At 41.4% G+C, this 14,705-nt stretch overlaps 1 protein-coding gene across 1 annotated transcript in view; it reads right to left on the bottom strand.

Annotated features, from left to right (window-relative positions):
- stx12 (syntaxin 12) overlaps nucleotides 1-12,472 on the bottom strand; it is a 31,818-nt gene extending 19,346 nt beyond the window's left edge. Inside the window, exons 1-3 of the mRNA XM_072548035.1 lie at nucleotides 12,329-12,472; nucleotides 3,250-3,430; nucleotides 808-877 (exon numbers count right to left, since the gene is read on the bottom strand). Coding sequence (XP_072404136.1) covers nucleotides 808-877; nucleotides 3,250-3,361 — 182 coding nt within the window. The 5' untranslated portion in view covers nucleotides 3,362-3,430; nucleotides 12,329-12,472. The remainder of the gene's footprint in view (nucleotides 1-807; nucleotides 878-3,249; nucleotides 3,431-12,328) is intronic.
- Nucleotides 12,473-14,705: the final 2,233 nt, after the last annotated feature.

The following is a 14,705-nucleotide window of genomic DNA, read 5'->3' as shown; positions in this document are numbered from 1 at the left end:
CCCTGTCAAATCACAGTGGTGGGGAATCCTTGGTTGAGGAAAGTAATAGACAGTTCAAATGATCCCCTTATCAAAGTTGGCAGCATTGGAGCAGATGCAGCAGAGGTGGAGGAACTGGGAAAATGGAAGAGAGTTTTTAAAGCAAGGTGTGAGGGGGCATTGTCAAAGTAATTGTGGAAGTTGCGGGGTTGTTGTGGATATTGGTGGCCAGCCTATCCCCAGAAGTGGAAACAGGGGTGTTGAGGAAGGGAGGAATTAGCGACGAATCAGGTGAAGGAGAGAGTTGGATGGAAATTGGAAGCAAAAATAGGTAAACTTTTCAAATTCCAGACGAGAGGAAAGCAGCACCAATGATGGCATCAATGTACCAGAGAAAAAGTGTTGTGGGTTGGGCCAGAGTAGGATTAGAATAAACTATCACACATCTATTGCTGAGTAAGTAGAGACACAAGTGGTTTACTCAACCAAGAGCTGCACATACAATTTCTTAACCTTAGTCAAACCTGAATGCTATAGTTCAAAATTAATATGTACAGCACCTTTAAATTATGCAATTTATACTTCAGGTGATTTCTGTTTGTACAGAAGCAATGTCCTTTTGACTTAAAGAAATAAATGCCATCAGTGCAATATCTACTTTACAAACAACTAATCTTCAAATCTGATATTGATAGACTTGTAACTTAAATACGCACGTACTATAAAGTGGCATTCATTCAGTTGTCTTAACTTTGAATCTCAAATATGTTAAATATGTTTAGTATAATGGTAAACCACTTCATCACATACAACTACCAACATACTTACAGTCTGTCCTGAAGTTCGCTTGTATCTTGTTGTGTCCCTAGTTGTTGCACTATTGTAGTTATCTGTGCGGCTGTGAACAACAGATCATTACTTCGATGTTGGATTTAAAACAACTATAGCAAAATCCTAAACACAATGAAATCTCCAATCAAGACAACCAGAGACTTTTGGTCCAGCATAACCACTGGTGAATTATGCATAATTAAATAAAATTACATTGTGTTAATTGCTTACTATTAAAGAAATGGGAAAATTGCTTTAGGCTTTACACATGGATTGTTCAAGAGGTTGTTTTGTACTGGTAGATGTAGTTTCTGCTTAGTGACTAACTTATTCAACTTGTAATTCTAAGTTTTAAATTTTTGAAATAAACACGATCGTGCGAGCAGCAGAGTCAAATGAAGTTTGGTATAACAAAGCAATGCTCTTTTTCTAAAAAAGATCTATATTTGTTCATTCACATGTACGTACATTCGAGTGGGACAGGAGATGGTATCGGGAAGAGGAGTAGAGAAGAGAATGCCTGTTCCACAACATCGCCTATCAAAAGATACTAAAGCTATTTTGCTATAGGTAAATTTAAATGGATAACTTTTATTTGGAACTCTTAATTGTTGAACTAAACACTTTAAAAGAAACTGCACTAGGGAATACGTTATTTAGGTAAGGCACAGCTGTGTACAGTTTAATAACTTTAGTCCTACAATATGTAAATTAGATCATTATGAAACAGGTTCTTGGATATACTGGAATTCAGACGGAATTTCTTTTAAAGGGTTTTTTAAAAAAAATACAGCTATTTCTAATCTTTTCTATTGGTGACAATGCTTTCTGCAAGTAACAAATAATTCGATATAATAGCATATGAGATGCTATAAGGGAGGCTGATGGATCTTGCATAAAAACTAAGTGACAGAAAGGGAGCACCATATTTACACATTCAGGTTATTCATTTTCTCTATATTTATCTCCTCTCAAATTATGGCAGATAGCCACTTTAAAAATCTTTATCTTGCATCTAAACAGACCACATTACTAACTCGACCAACTATCGTTTCTCTTTTCTTAGAGACTTTAAACAGGTCAGTTCATCAATGCAAACTATGTAGGGCAATTGCACTGACTCTAAAAAAGGATAGGGACCTACAGTGAAATATCTAATTAATGATGACTGCTGTTTGCTTTCAAACCAAAAGCAATCTGTTACATGAGCATCAGCAAGATCCTAGGCCCCACTGAGCCACACACATTTGACAGCTTAAAGAAGAATAATTAAATATGATGCATCTCAATGAAACTGTAGACTTCTCTCAAGATTGAGGTATTGGAATCAGAAAGGGTTTTAATCTCTTTTTAATATACTTTCATGAACTATCAACGTGCTTGAATCTATTTTTTCCTTTTGGCTGCCACTTCTTTCAGTAAACTTCCCTAGCAAATCACTACTTATTGACTCCAGCTCTGCCTTCAACATCAGAATTCCAAACAAACTCATCTCTAAACTCCACGATCTAGGTCTCAACTCCCTCCTCTGTAAATGGATCCTTGACTTTCTGACCCATAGACTGCAATCAGTAAGAATCGGTGACAACACCTCCTCCAAAATAATACTCAACACTGGTGCCTAGCATGGTTGCATCCTCAGCCTCCTACTATACTCCTTAAATACGCATGAGTGTGTGGCCGAATTCTGCCCCAATTGCACTTGCAAGTTTGTTGATGGTACCACCACTGTATGTCAAATCTCAAACAATGACAAGACAGAATATTGGAAAGAGAGTTCTTAGTGTCATGGTGTGAAAACAATAATCTGTTGACATTAACTTCAGGAAACAGAGAGGAGGACATGCCCATGTCTGCATCAATGGTGCTGAGGTAGAAATGGTTGAGGGCATCAAGTTTCTCGGAGTGATGATTAGCAACAATCTGTCCTGGTCTACCCATGTCGACGTAATGGTCAAGAAAGCACAACAATGCCTCTGTTTCTCAGAAGGCTGAAGAAGCTCGGGTTGTCTACAAAGACTGTTACCAACTTTTATAGATGCACCATAGGAAAGAACCTTCTGGATGCATCACAACATGATATGGCAACTGCTCTTCCCAAGTCTGCCAAGAAACTACAGAGAGTCATAAACACAGGCCATTGCATCATACAAACAAGCCTTCCATCCACTGACTCCATCGATACTTACTGCTGCCTCAGGAAAGCAACCAACTCAAAAATGGAAAACCTCTTGCACTTGTCAGAGCCCAATATGGGTTATTATGTGAAATTATACAAATTATTCACAGAACAGATAATTATAATCTTTTAGATTTGTGATAACCAGTTAACTTGTTGGAGAGGTAAACTAACCTTAATGCAAGCGGACTCTTTAGCTCAAAAAAAAATTTCAGAATAAGGTTTTCCAAGATTCTTGCAGTGGAACAATTGTAACTTACTATTCCGTGAGATCTTCTGGATGTTGGCACTGCATGTTTGAATGAGAGCATTGAAGTCCTGAGGTTGAGAGTGGTAGTTGAAGCGACTGTCCTCAATTCGTCCGTAAGACATTGCTGCACAAAAAGTCAGCTCTAACCCACAGTAACAGGGAGGTCAGAAATGTCAGCACTTCCTGTAAATCTGAGGATTAGAGTAGGGTAAATATTCAGGAACATGATAGACAAACTTAAAGTTCAAAAAGCCAGTTAAAACAGAATAGGTTGAACAAAAAGCAAGGCTTTGTTACTGGAATGCGAGAACTCTATAAACAAATAGGAGCGAGGTATTTAGTCCTTGAACTGGCTTATTATCTACTTGCACTATTCACATATTCCTTGATATGCATACATCTATCAAGCTGTCTCAAATATACTCAAACAAATGGATGTCCAAAGCTTTTATAGTCAAGAATTCTAAAAATGTACAAATGATTTAGATGCAAGCATAAGAGATAGTTAGTCAGTTTGCAGATGACACCAAAATTGGAGGTGTAGTGGACAGCGAAGAGGGTTACCTCAGATTACAACAGGATCTGGACCAGATGGGCCAATGGGCTGAGAAGTTGCAGATGGAGTTTAATTCAGATAAATGAGAGGTACTGCATTTTGGGAAAGCAAATCTTAGCAGGATTTATACACCTTAACAGTAAGGTCCTAGAGAGTGTTGCTGAACAAAGAGATCTTAAGAGTGCAGGTTCATAGCTCCTTGAAAGTGGAGTCGCAGGTAGATAGGATACTGAAGGTGGCATTTGGTATGCTTTCCTTTATTGGTCAGAGTACGGAGTACAGGAGTTTGGAGGTCATGTTGTGGCTGTACAGGATATTGATTAGGCCACTGTTAGAATATTGCGTGCAATTCTGGTCTCCTTCCTATCGGAAAGATGTTGTGAAACTTGAAAGGGTTCAGAAAAGATTTACAAGGATGTTGCCAGGGTTGGAGAATTTGAGTTATAAGGAGAGGCTGAACAGGCTGGGGCTGTTTTTCCTGGAGCGTCGGAGGCTGAGGGGTGACCTTATAGAGGTTTTCAAAATTATGAGGGGTATGGATAGGATAAATAGACAAAGTCTTTTCCCTGGGGTTGGGGAGTCCAGAACTAGAGGGCATAGGTTTAGGGTGAGAAGGGAAAGATATAAAAGAGACCCACGGGGCAACTTTTTCACGCAGAGGGTGGTACAAGTATGGAATGAGCTGCCAGAGGAAGTGGGGGAGGCTGGTACAATTGCAACATTTAAGAGGCATTTGGATGGGTATATGAATAGGAAGGGTTTGGAGGGATATGGGCCGGGTGCTGGCAGGTGGGACTAGATTGGGTTGGGATATCTAGTCGGCATGGACGGGTTGGACCGAAGTGTCGGTTTCCATGCTGTACATCTCTATGATTCTATGGCTCTATCCATCCACTTCTCTTCCCCACTTCACTCCAAATGCTGACTCATTCTGAGACCAAGATTTAAAATTCTGACTCCCAGCTTGGGAAATCAACCTCTCAGTATTTACGCTAGAAAACAAAGAATTTTACGTTTCACAGAGTCCACCTTCATTCTTCAAGACTACAGAGAATATAGGCTTAAACTATTCAGTCTCTCCTCCGTTCCAGGAATAAAACTGAACCACACCAAAAACTGTATATGGATTTGTCATTACAGTCTCGCCAAGGTCCTACATCAATGAAGTTGAATCTCTGACCCTATTCACCTTCAGAAAATTAAAAGTTGTAATTAAAACGAGAGAATGTTGATGACTAAGCAGGCCTTCTGCAAAAAGTAGTAAATACCTAACAACTCTCAGACTTACAAAAGTCCACAAGGCCATGTCCACTAAAACAAAATTAAATTGGGCCTTACAACTGTCAGAAATCAGAATTCCATTTCTACCTGAGCTTGCAACCCAAAATTTCTTAACATCCCACTGCAGTCATGGCCCAGTTTGGGAAGCTCTGCTTTAACAGATTAAAGCAGCAAGCAGCAGATAATCCCACAGATAGCCGATCCCTGTAAGAACTTCTCAAATGCAGTTCTATGGAGCTATCTGCAGATCACAGATTCCCCTCATGCTCTGGTCAACATTTTATCCATAATCCTGTGAAGAACTTGTAATTCATTGCTGCTCATAAGGTTTTGTATACAAGGTGGCTGCTGTATTAGATAGCAAATTAATCATTTGAAAAGGCATTCATGATCCATTACCAGATCATGTTGCTGTACTGTTGACTGCAGCTGTACAAGAATCCCAAAAGTTAAGGATAAATGTAGTATTTACTGTCTCATGTCTTGCAATACTAGTGATAGTAAAACGGTCTACATTCATTGGCAATACTCCAGTGAAACTGACTAATTCTGACATCTGGAATTGTGATTGTCTGGAATAATATTGAAATTCAGTCACTGACAGTGATTTCACAATTTGAGAGTGAAACGCTCAGGCTGCAATCAAAGTGAAATCAATTGAATTAACCAGAACTTCTACTTTTATACTTCAGTCTTGCTGTAATAACAAAAACTTTCTAGCTCAGAGAAGCTAATATTCATAATTGGGTAATGTCAAATTTCTCTGTTAAAAAAAAGGTTAAGAGAACGACAAATTAAGAATTAAAAAAAACTTGTGTAGCTTCCATCTAAAGTCAGTAAGCTATTTTACCATCTGAAAATTTAAAAAGATGTCAAGTGATTTTAATCTCCTAGTTTGCTGTCATCCAGAGTATTTCAGCGTGATTGTTTGCTTAGTTGTTCACTGACATAATGGACCTCAACACATCCTCTGATTAGGCATCAGATTGAAACTAGGCAAAAGTGAGGACTGCAGATGCTGGAGATCAGAGTCTAAATTAGACTGGTGCTGGAAAAGCACAGCAGGTCAGACAGCATCCAAGGAACAGGAAAATCAACGTTTCGGGCAAAAGCCCTTCATTAGGAATGAAGGGCTTTTGCCCGAAACATCGATTTTCCTGTTACTCGAATGCTGCCTGACCTGCTGTGCTTTTCCAGCACTGCTCTAATCTAGAATCGGATTGAAACGGTCAGAAAATGGAAAAAAAAGAAATTCTGGAAGGCAGCTTGTTTCAAGGTCAGCAATGTATCTCCTTGCTTCACTGATAACCACAAAATCCAGACAATTCTTGCTGTGCGATAGTTATTCATGCACACACAGGTTGTGTTTAGTAACTAAATAATGAAGTGATGTTGGTCGCTTGCTGAAGTGCCAGGTTCATTTACATGGAAACAGACCCATCAGTCCAACTCGACCATGCTGACCAGATATCCTAAATTTATCTAGTCCCATTTGCCAGCACTTAGCCCATATTACTCTAAACCCTTGCTATTGATATACCCATCCAGATGAGTTAAGTGTGGTAACTGTACCAGCTCCCACTGACCCTACCAGTACCCTTCCACCAACACACGTTTGATTGGCTGAACTGGCCCTCGCTCTCAACAATTTCTCCTTTGAATCTTCCACTTCCTCCAGACCAAAGGGGTAGTCATGGGCACCTGCATGGGCCCCAGGTATGCCTGCCTCTTCGTAGGGTATGTGGAACAGTCCATCTTCTGCAGCTACACTGGTCACCATTCCCCAACTTTTCCTCTGCTACATCAATGGCTATCTGCACCACCTCGTGCTCCCACAAGAAGGTTGAACAGTTCATCAACGTCACAAGCACTTTCCACCCTGACCTCAAATTCACCTGGTCTATCTTGGATACCTCCCTCCCCTTCCTAGACCTCTCCATCTCCATTTCCAGCGACTGACTCAACATGCACTCCCATAGCTACCTGGGCTATACCTCCTCCTAGGTAAAAACAATGACTGCAGATGCTGAAAACCAAATACTGGATTAGTGGTGCTGGAAGAGCACAGCAGTTCAGGCAGCATCCAACGAGCAGCCCTACCTCCTGTAAAAACGTTATCCCTTATCCCAATCCCTCCATCTCCACTGCATCTGCTCCCAGGAAGACCAATTCCACTGCAGAATATCTCAGATGGCATCCTTCTTCTAGGACTGTAATTTCCCTTCCCATGTGGTCACAATGTCCTCCAGCACATCTCCTCCACTTCTTGCACCTCCACCCTTGAACCCCACGCCTCCAATCGCAACAAGGACAGAAACCCTCAGTCCTCATCTTCCACCCCATCAACATCTGGATACAATGCATCATCCTCCACCACTTCCAAACAGACTCTACCACCAGATATATTTCCCTCCCCACCCCTACCTACATTCTGCAGAGACTGTTCCCTTTGCAACTCCCTTATTAGATCCATGCACCCCCACCCAGCCACCAACCACTCCCAGCACCTTCCCTTGCTACTGCAAGAAATGTAAAACCTGCACCCACACCTCCCCCTTTACTTCCATCCAAGGCTCCAAAGGAGCCTTCCACATCCAGCAGAGATTTTGTTGCACCTCCACACACTGTATCTACTATGTTCATTGCACCCAATGTGGTCACCTCTACATTGGGAAGCCAGGATGCCAACTTGTGAAACGTTTCAGACAACATCTCTGGGCTACACGCACTAAACCACCCATGTGGCTGAACACTTCAACTCACCCTCCCACTCCGCCAAGGACATGCAAGTCCTGGGCCTCCTCCACCACCAAACCCAACACATGGAGGATGAATGCCTCATCTTCCTCCTTGGGACCCTCCAACCACATGGTCAATGTTGATTTCACTAGTTTCCTCATTTCCCCTCCCCCACCTTATCTCAGATCTAACCCTCCAATTCGGCATAACGCTCTTGAACTGTCCTATCTGTCCATCCTCTTTCCCACCAATCCGCTCCACTCTCCATTCCAACCAATCACCTTCAGCCACACCTTCATCTACCTATCGCATTCTCAGCAACTTTACCCCCAGCCACATTCCCCCTTCCACTTATTTCTCAATCCTCTTGGGCCTCCCCCACATTCCTGATGAAGGGCTCATGCTAGATACACTGACTCTCCTGCTCAGGATACTACCTGACCAGCTGTGCTTTTCCAGCACCACACATTTTGACTCTGATCTCCAGCATCGGTAGCCCTCACTTTCTCCCATTGTACCAGCTTCCACCACTTCCTGTGGCAGCTCATCCCATATACACAGCTCCCTTTGTGTGAAAACGTTGCCGCTTCAGTTCCTTTTAAGGTGAGTGGGGAAAGATTTAAAAACTTAATCTTCCCCAGCTTTCGACTTCCCTATCGCAGGGAAAAGACCTTGGCTATTCACCATAAACATGCCCCTCATGATTTTATAAACCTCTACACAGTCATCCCTTAAACTCCGATGCTCAAAGGAAAATAGCCTCTGCCTTTTCAGTCTCTCCCTCTGGCTCAAACCCTCCAACCCTGGCAACATCCTTTTAAATCTTTTCTGAACTCTTTCAAGTTTCATAATTTCCTTCCTCCAGTACGGAGACCAGAATTGAATGCAGTGTTCCAATATTTGTATGCAATTTAGTGCAAAAATGTCAATGCTGTGAAAGATGCAATGAAATTTCTTTCTAAAACCAAGACTATCTGTGTCTATTGACTCGATTGTTTTATTCTGAGAAAATAGGAAACTAAACTCCATAACTGGAAATGAAGTCCACAGGTGGTGTTAACCTGGAATAAACAAAATGAAAGTCCACCACACAGCAACAGATAATACATTTAGAATGGTCGTAGTAAAATCCCTACAGTGTGGGCCATTCTGCCCATCAAGTCTACACCACCCATACGAAGAGCATCTGGTACTGCCCCACCCACCCACCAACACTATTCCTGTAATCCTGCATTTCCCATAGCTAATTCACCTCACCTGTAATTCCCTGGGCTCTATTAGCAATGTAGCATAGCCAATCCACCTAATCTGCTCATTTTTGGACTGTGGGAGGAAACCCACATAGACACAGGGAGAAAATGCAAACTCCACACAGTCACCAGAGGGTGGAATCGAACCCAGGTCCCTGGTGCTATGAGGAGGCAGTGCTCACCACTGAGCCACCATGCCGCCCTGGATATTATATAGGAGGCTGCCATTTTGCCACTTTAGGTAGTGTTGGCACGCTGCCAGAACAATTTTACCTAGTCCAACTTCCATGTCCCATTGCCATCATGAACCCATCACTTTGGTTAAACTGCCACAGATTCTCTTTTCTTATTTTTAAACTAATGTGCAAACAGCTGTATGCTTGGAATTCACAAGTGCTACAATTCCAAAACTGTATAAAATAACTCCAACTGACAGTGCCATATCCTGTTGTAATAAAATGAAGGAACTTGCAATTGAAAAATTCAGCTGGTTACTGTGTATAGCATTATATTTACGCAGCACTCACTTGTGAATAGAAAGTGAAAGTTCAATCTAAATGTGGACAGGACACACTACAATTTAATTAGGCAAGTGATAGCTTGCTAATTTGCTGCTGACAGGGCACATCCGTCAGATTTACGGTCTGCGTTACTACCTTGACTGTGATAGCATTTTTGCATTCCTTTGTAATTTAAAATTTTAAAATATCAGTTCAATTCACAATCTGTGCCAAATTAGCCAATGAAAAAATGAGCTCATTAATGATTCTAAATGAGATTTTAGATTTTTATGAAATTTACTGTTAAGTGTACACATCAAGGTAGGTAGAATTGGGCTCAGCTGTATTGTAAAATCAAACAACACAGCAGAAGGCCCTTTCACAAAGGGAAAATAAAGGAAGAAAGTTTTTCTTTATCTTAATTGTTTGTGGTGTATTCATAAAACAGGATCATGTAAATTACTGATGAATTCAGAGACCAGGAATGTGATTAACAATTTTGAAAATAAAACTGCAGCTACTTTCACCTAGCAGTTCACACTGCATGACACACCCTGAAATACATCTAGAAATACAGGAACATTCCACTGACTTCAGTGGGATGTCCTTGCAGATGTCCATTCAAATCACTGAAAAGAGCAGACTGCATTGAGGCAATACCCCACATTGAATTTAGAACAAGACTTTGCTTTGCAATACACTTCCAAACCACTAATTTTTCTAAAGGCAGCTTCACCCCATTAGATGACCAGCTCAAGAAAATACTGCAACTTGATTAACAAAAACAAAAGACACTGCATTCACAGCTTGGTAGACTAAATGACCTGCTCTGTGAAAGTCTGGTTCCACTCAGACAATGTCAATCACCTGGTTCAAAGCCCACTTTAGGATTCAAGCAAACAATCTAAGTTGATACTCCAGTGTATGGCTGACAAAGTATAGCATCACCATTTGTGCTACTGATTGCGTGAAAATTTACCCATTGAGCTGAATGTCTAAAATCTCATCAAATTATAGCAGCAATGCCTTTCCAGGTTCCTTGTCAGCATTCCTTCCTCAACTACAACTTTCTAAAAAAGTTATTAAACCAATCATTCACTTGTCAGTTGTGGAACCTTGCTTTGACTAGATTGGTGATGCGTTTATCTTTATAGCAATGGTCACACTCCTAAAAAGATGCAACTGCACATGAAGCTGTGCCATATTCTGGAAGATTAAAAAAAAACAAAGGTATTTTTCCTGTTCCAATTACAACAGTACATTCATAACTACTCAAATGTGCTCCAATCTGCCTCACTAGTAGCAATGACATGTTCATTACAGGAGGTTGTAAAAAGCTGAGTTAGGAGGCCAGTGGAAAACAGCCTTTTCTTGTTCATGACTAATCACAAAAGACTTAACTTAAGGATGATTCATCTTTCAAAAATGAGGCTTTTGTTAAAGGATTAATAATAAAAATAAGAAAAATATAAAATAAAAATAATAAAAATGTTTAATATTTATCAAATTTTACTAAAGACATTAGAAAAGGCCTCCCTAACACCATTATTGGCATGGCTACACCCAAAGGACTGCAGAGGTTCCCAAAGCAGCCTATCACTCATCCTGCAGGACAATCAGGAATGGGCAACAAACACTACCCCAGCCAGAGACACCCAAATGCCTTGAAAAAAATTGAAAAATGTAAAATACAACTTAACAGCTAAGTCATTTAACCACACCATAAATACATCTAAGTGGATTGTCAGGGTTAAGGTGATGTAATATCACATTAGAAAGAAATCATAAATACTGGAAATAAGAGGTCCACAGTAACTGAAAAAGTTAAACAAAAGTCATGTTTTGATAGAGCTAATTCAACATCATTATTGACCATACCTACAGGTATTAGCAACTTGGTAGCTCCAACTATATTACATTTTTGTTGAGAAAATGCTCTCTTGGAACAGACTAGCTCCCAGAATTCATTTCCCTTTTAAACATTCAGTAATTAGACATAACAGTCATAGGCTGCCACCCCAAGACACTGGATTATGCAAGCTTCAACTGCCATGTCTTATTGGCAAGACAGCTCAATCCTGTATGCTACAGGACATCAGCTTCTTTCAAAACCTCTTCATCAAGATTCTGAACAAGCCTCAAAAGTCCAATTCTTATCCTGCACTAAGTACTACTTAGCTATTACCTCTACCCTTGAACTCTAAAACAGTCACCCCCAAAACACAGAATTCAAAATCAAAAATAGAAATTTCTGGAGAAATAGTGGTGAAGGATAACTCGACCCAAAACGTCAACTCTCTTCTCTCCACAGATGCTGCTAACAATCTCTGTTTGCGTTTCAGATTTCCAGCACCTTTAGTTCTTTGACCGAGTTGACAGGTCCCCTCCTGGCCCCCCCCTACACCCTTCTCCATCGCAATCCATCACTGTCAACATTGCAATTTGTTCCTTCCTCTTGCTCCTCTCTTCTCACGACCTCCCTTGTGTGAAACACAGCTATAAACACGTTATAAAGAGGTGCTGCCTGCCTTTTATGTCACCTTTGGACACTTACTCGCAGCAGCCAAGGCCTGGGGTCACTGACAGCCAGGCGGGCCCTGGGAGCTGCAAAATAATGACCCTCCTTACGCTCCACTGCGCAGGCGCCACATCACCTGTCCCCGTGGGTTCACTATTTAGCAGTCGCGAGGCTTTTTTTGGCCCCGGCAAAGAAAGCGGAATCGGCGACAGCGGGAGGGTGAATAACTCTCAAATAACACTCACCTCCGCCCAAAGCTCACTCGCTTTATCCAGGAGTTTCCCACCGCAGCCTAGACCTAGACCTAGACCTTGTCCAGTTGAGCGTCGCTGCAAATGCCCTCGAACAGCCCAACTCCACCAAAAGTCTCACGTGACCTTAACGTCACGAACGTGGCCACACCTTCATGTACGGGATGATGTCACCGGGGGAGGGGCCAGTCATGTCCTGGAGGCCATTCAGCCCTTTCAGCCTCCAGGTGAAGGGCTAGAGTGTTTCAGATTCACTGCCCTTTCCCATGCTCTTGCTTGCATGTAATCCTAGTTTGACTTGGATCACAAACACAAATCGCTGGAAAAACTCAGCAGGTCTGGAAACATCTGTACAGAGAAAAACAGCGTTAGCGTTTCAAGTCCCTTCATCAGAACTCAACTCATGTCAGAACTCTGTTCTGAACAAAGGGTCATTGGACTCAAAACGTTAACTCTGTTTTCTCCCTCCACAGATTATTTGATTATTTTTATATTTATGACAGAGCACATCTCCAGCTGCTCATCTGTAAACACACTATGACATTGTGATTGCATATGCCCAGGTTGACCCCTCTTTCCATTACCGTTTATTTGTCCTCCGGAACATCTGAACATACGTGAATTTGGATCAGGAGTTGTTCATTTGGCCCTTTTAGCTTTCCCCACTTTATTCATTCATATGATATGGATGTGACTAGATGGTCAGCATTTATTGTCCACCCTGAACTATTCTTCAGGTATTTGTGAACCTCTTTGGTATGCTAGTGTAGGTATACATACCTGCTAGAAAGGCGAGGAGTCTGATCTAATTATAGTAAAAAAGCAGTGATATAATTCCATGTGAGGATGGACTGTGACTTGGAGGGGATGGTATCCCCATATATCTGTTGCCCTTATCCTTCCACGTGGTTGGGATCTTGGATTTGGAAGGTATTGGTGTAGAAACCTTGGTGATTTGATGCATGACATCTTGCAGATGGTACACACTGCTGCTACTGAGCATGAATGGTGGAGAGAGTGAATGTTTAAACAGCTGGTTAGAATGTTAATCACATAAGCTGCTTTTTTCTGGATGTTGTCAAACCTCTTCAATGTTATTGGAGCTGGAGTCATCCAGGCAAGTGGAAACTATTCCATCACACTCCTGACTTGCACCTTATAGGTGGTAGATAGGCTTTGGGATCAGTTACCTGCTGCAGAACTCTCAATTTCTGACTTGATACTATTTATATGGTTGTCTGGTTCAGTTTATGGTCAGTGATGACTTCCATGATGTCGATATTGGCAGAATCAACAAAGTAATGTCATTGTACATCAATGGACAAAGGTTAGATTCTCTTGTTGGAGACAGTCATTGCCTTGTGTGGCACAGAAGTTACTTTCGACTTATCAGCTCAAAAATGGATGATGTTCAGGTCTTGGTGCATATGGAGTTGGACTATTTTAGTATCTGAGGAGTCACGACTGATGCTGAACACTATGCAATTATCATCAAACATTTCCATCACTGACCTTCCATCTCTGACAGAAGGAAGGTCACTGCTGAAACAACAGAAGATTGTTGGGACTGGAATATTGCTCAAAGGATCTTCTGCAGCGATTTCTCGGGACTGTGATGATTCATTTCCAACAACCACAACGACCTTCTTGGGCTCAGCACAATTTTATCACAGCTAATCTGATTTTGGTTTAATTCAACTTTCCTGTCTACCCTGATAATCTTGAACTTCTATTGCCAACCAAAAATCTACCTAATTCAACCTCATTTTTTTATTCATTTGTGCGATATGGGGATCACTGGTTGGTTAGCATTTATTGCCCGTCTCTAGTTGCCTTTGCAAAGGTGGTGGTGAGCTGCCTTCTTGAACTGCTGCAGTTCACCTACTGAGTTGACCCACAATGCATTAGGGAGGGAATTACAGGATTTTGACCTAGCAAGTGGAGGAACAGTAATATATTTCTAAATCAGGATGGTGAGTAGTTTGGAAGGGAACTTGAAGGTGGTGATGTTCTCATGTACTTGCTGCCCTTGTCCTTCTAGATAGAAATGACCATGGATTTGGAAGATGCTGCTTGAGGATCTTTGGTGATTTGCTACAGTGTACCTTGTAGATAGTACACATCTCTGCTCCTGAGTATCAATGGTGCAGGGTGTGGATACTTGTGGATGAAATTCCAATCAAGTAGACTGCTTTGTCCTGGATATTGTCAATCTTCTTGCATGTTATTGGAATTGCACCCATTCCCCCAGGCAGGTGGAGGTTATTCCATCACACTCCTGGCATGTGCCTTGATGGACAGACTTTGCTGAGTCATGAGGTGAGTTACTCACTTGTAGCCACTGTGTTTATGTGGTGAGTCCAGAAAGTTG

The sequence above is a fragment of the Chiloscyllium punctatum genome, chromosome 27 (genome assembly GCF_047496795.1).
Source record: "Chiloscyllium punctatum isolate Juve2018m chromosome 27, sChiPun1.3, whole genome shotgun sequence".
Classification (NCBI taxonomy): Eukaryota; Metazoa; Chordata; class Chondrichthyes; order Orectolobiformes; family Hemiscylliidae; genus Chiloscyllium; species Chiloscyllium punctatum.
Note: the sequence above shows the minus strand (reverse complement) of the source record. Positions and strands in the feature narration are given on the sequence as shown.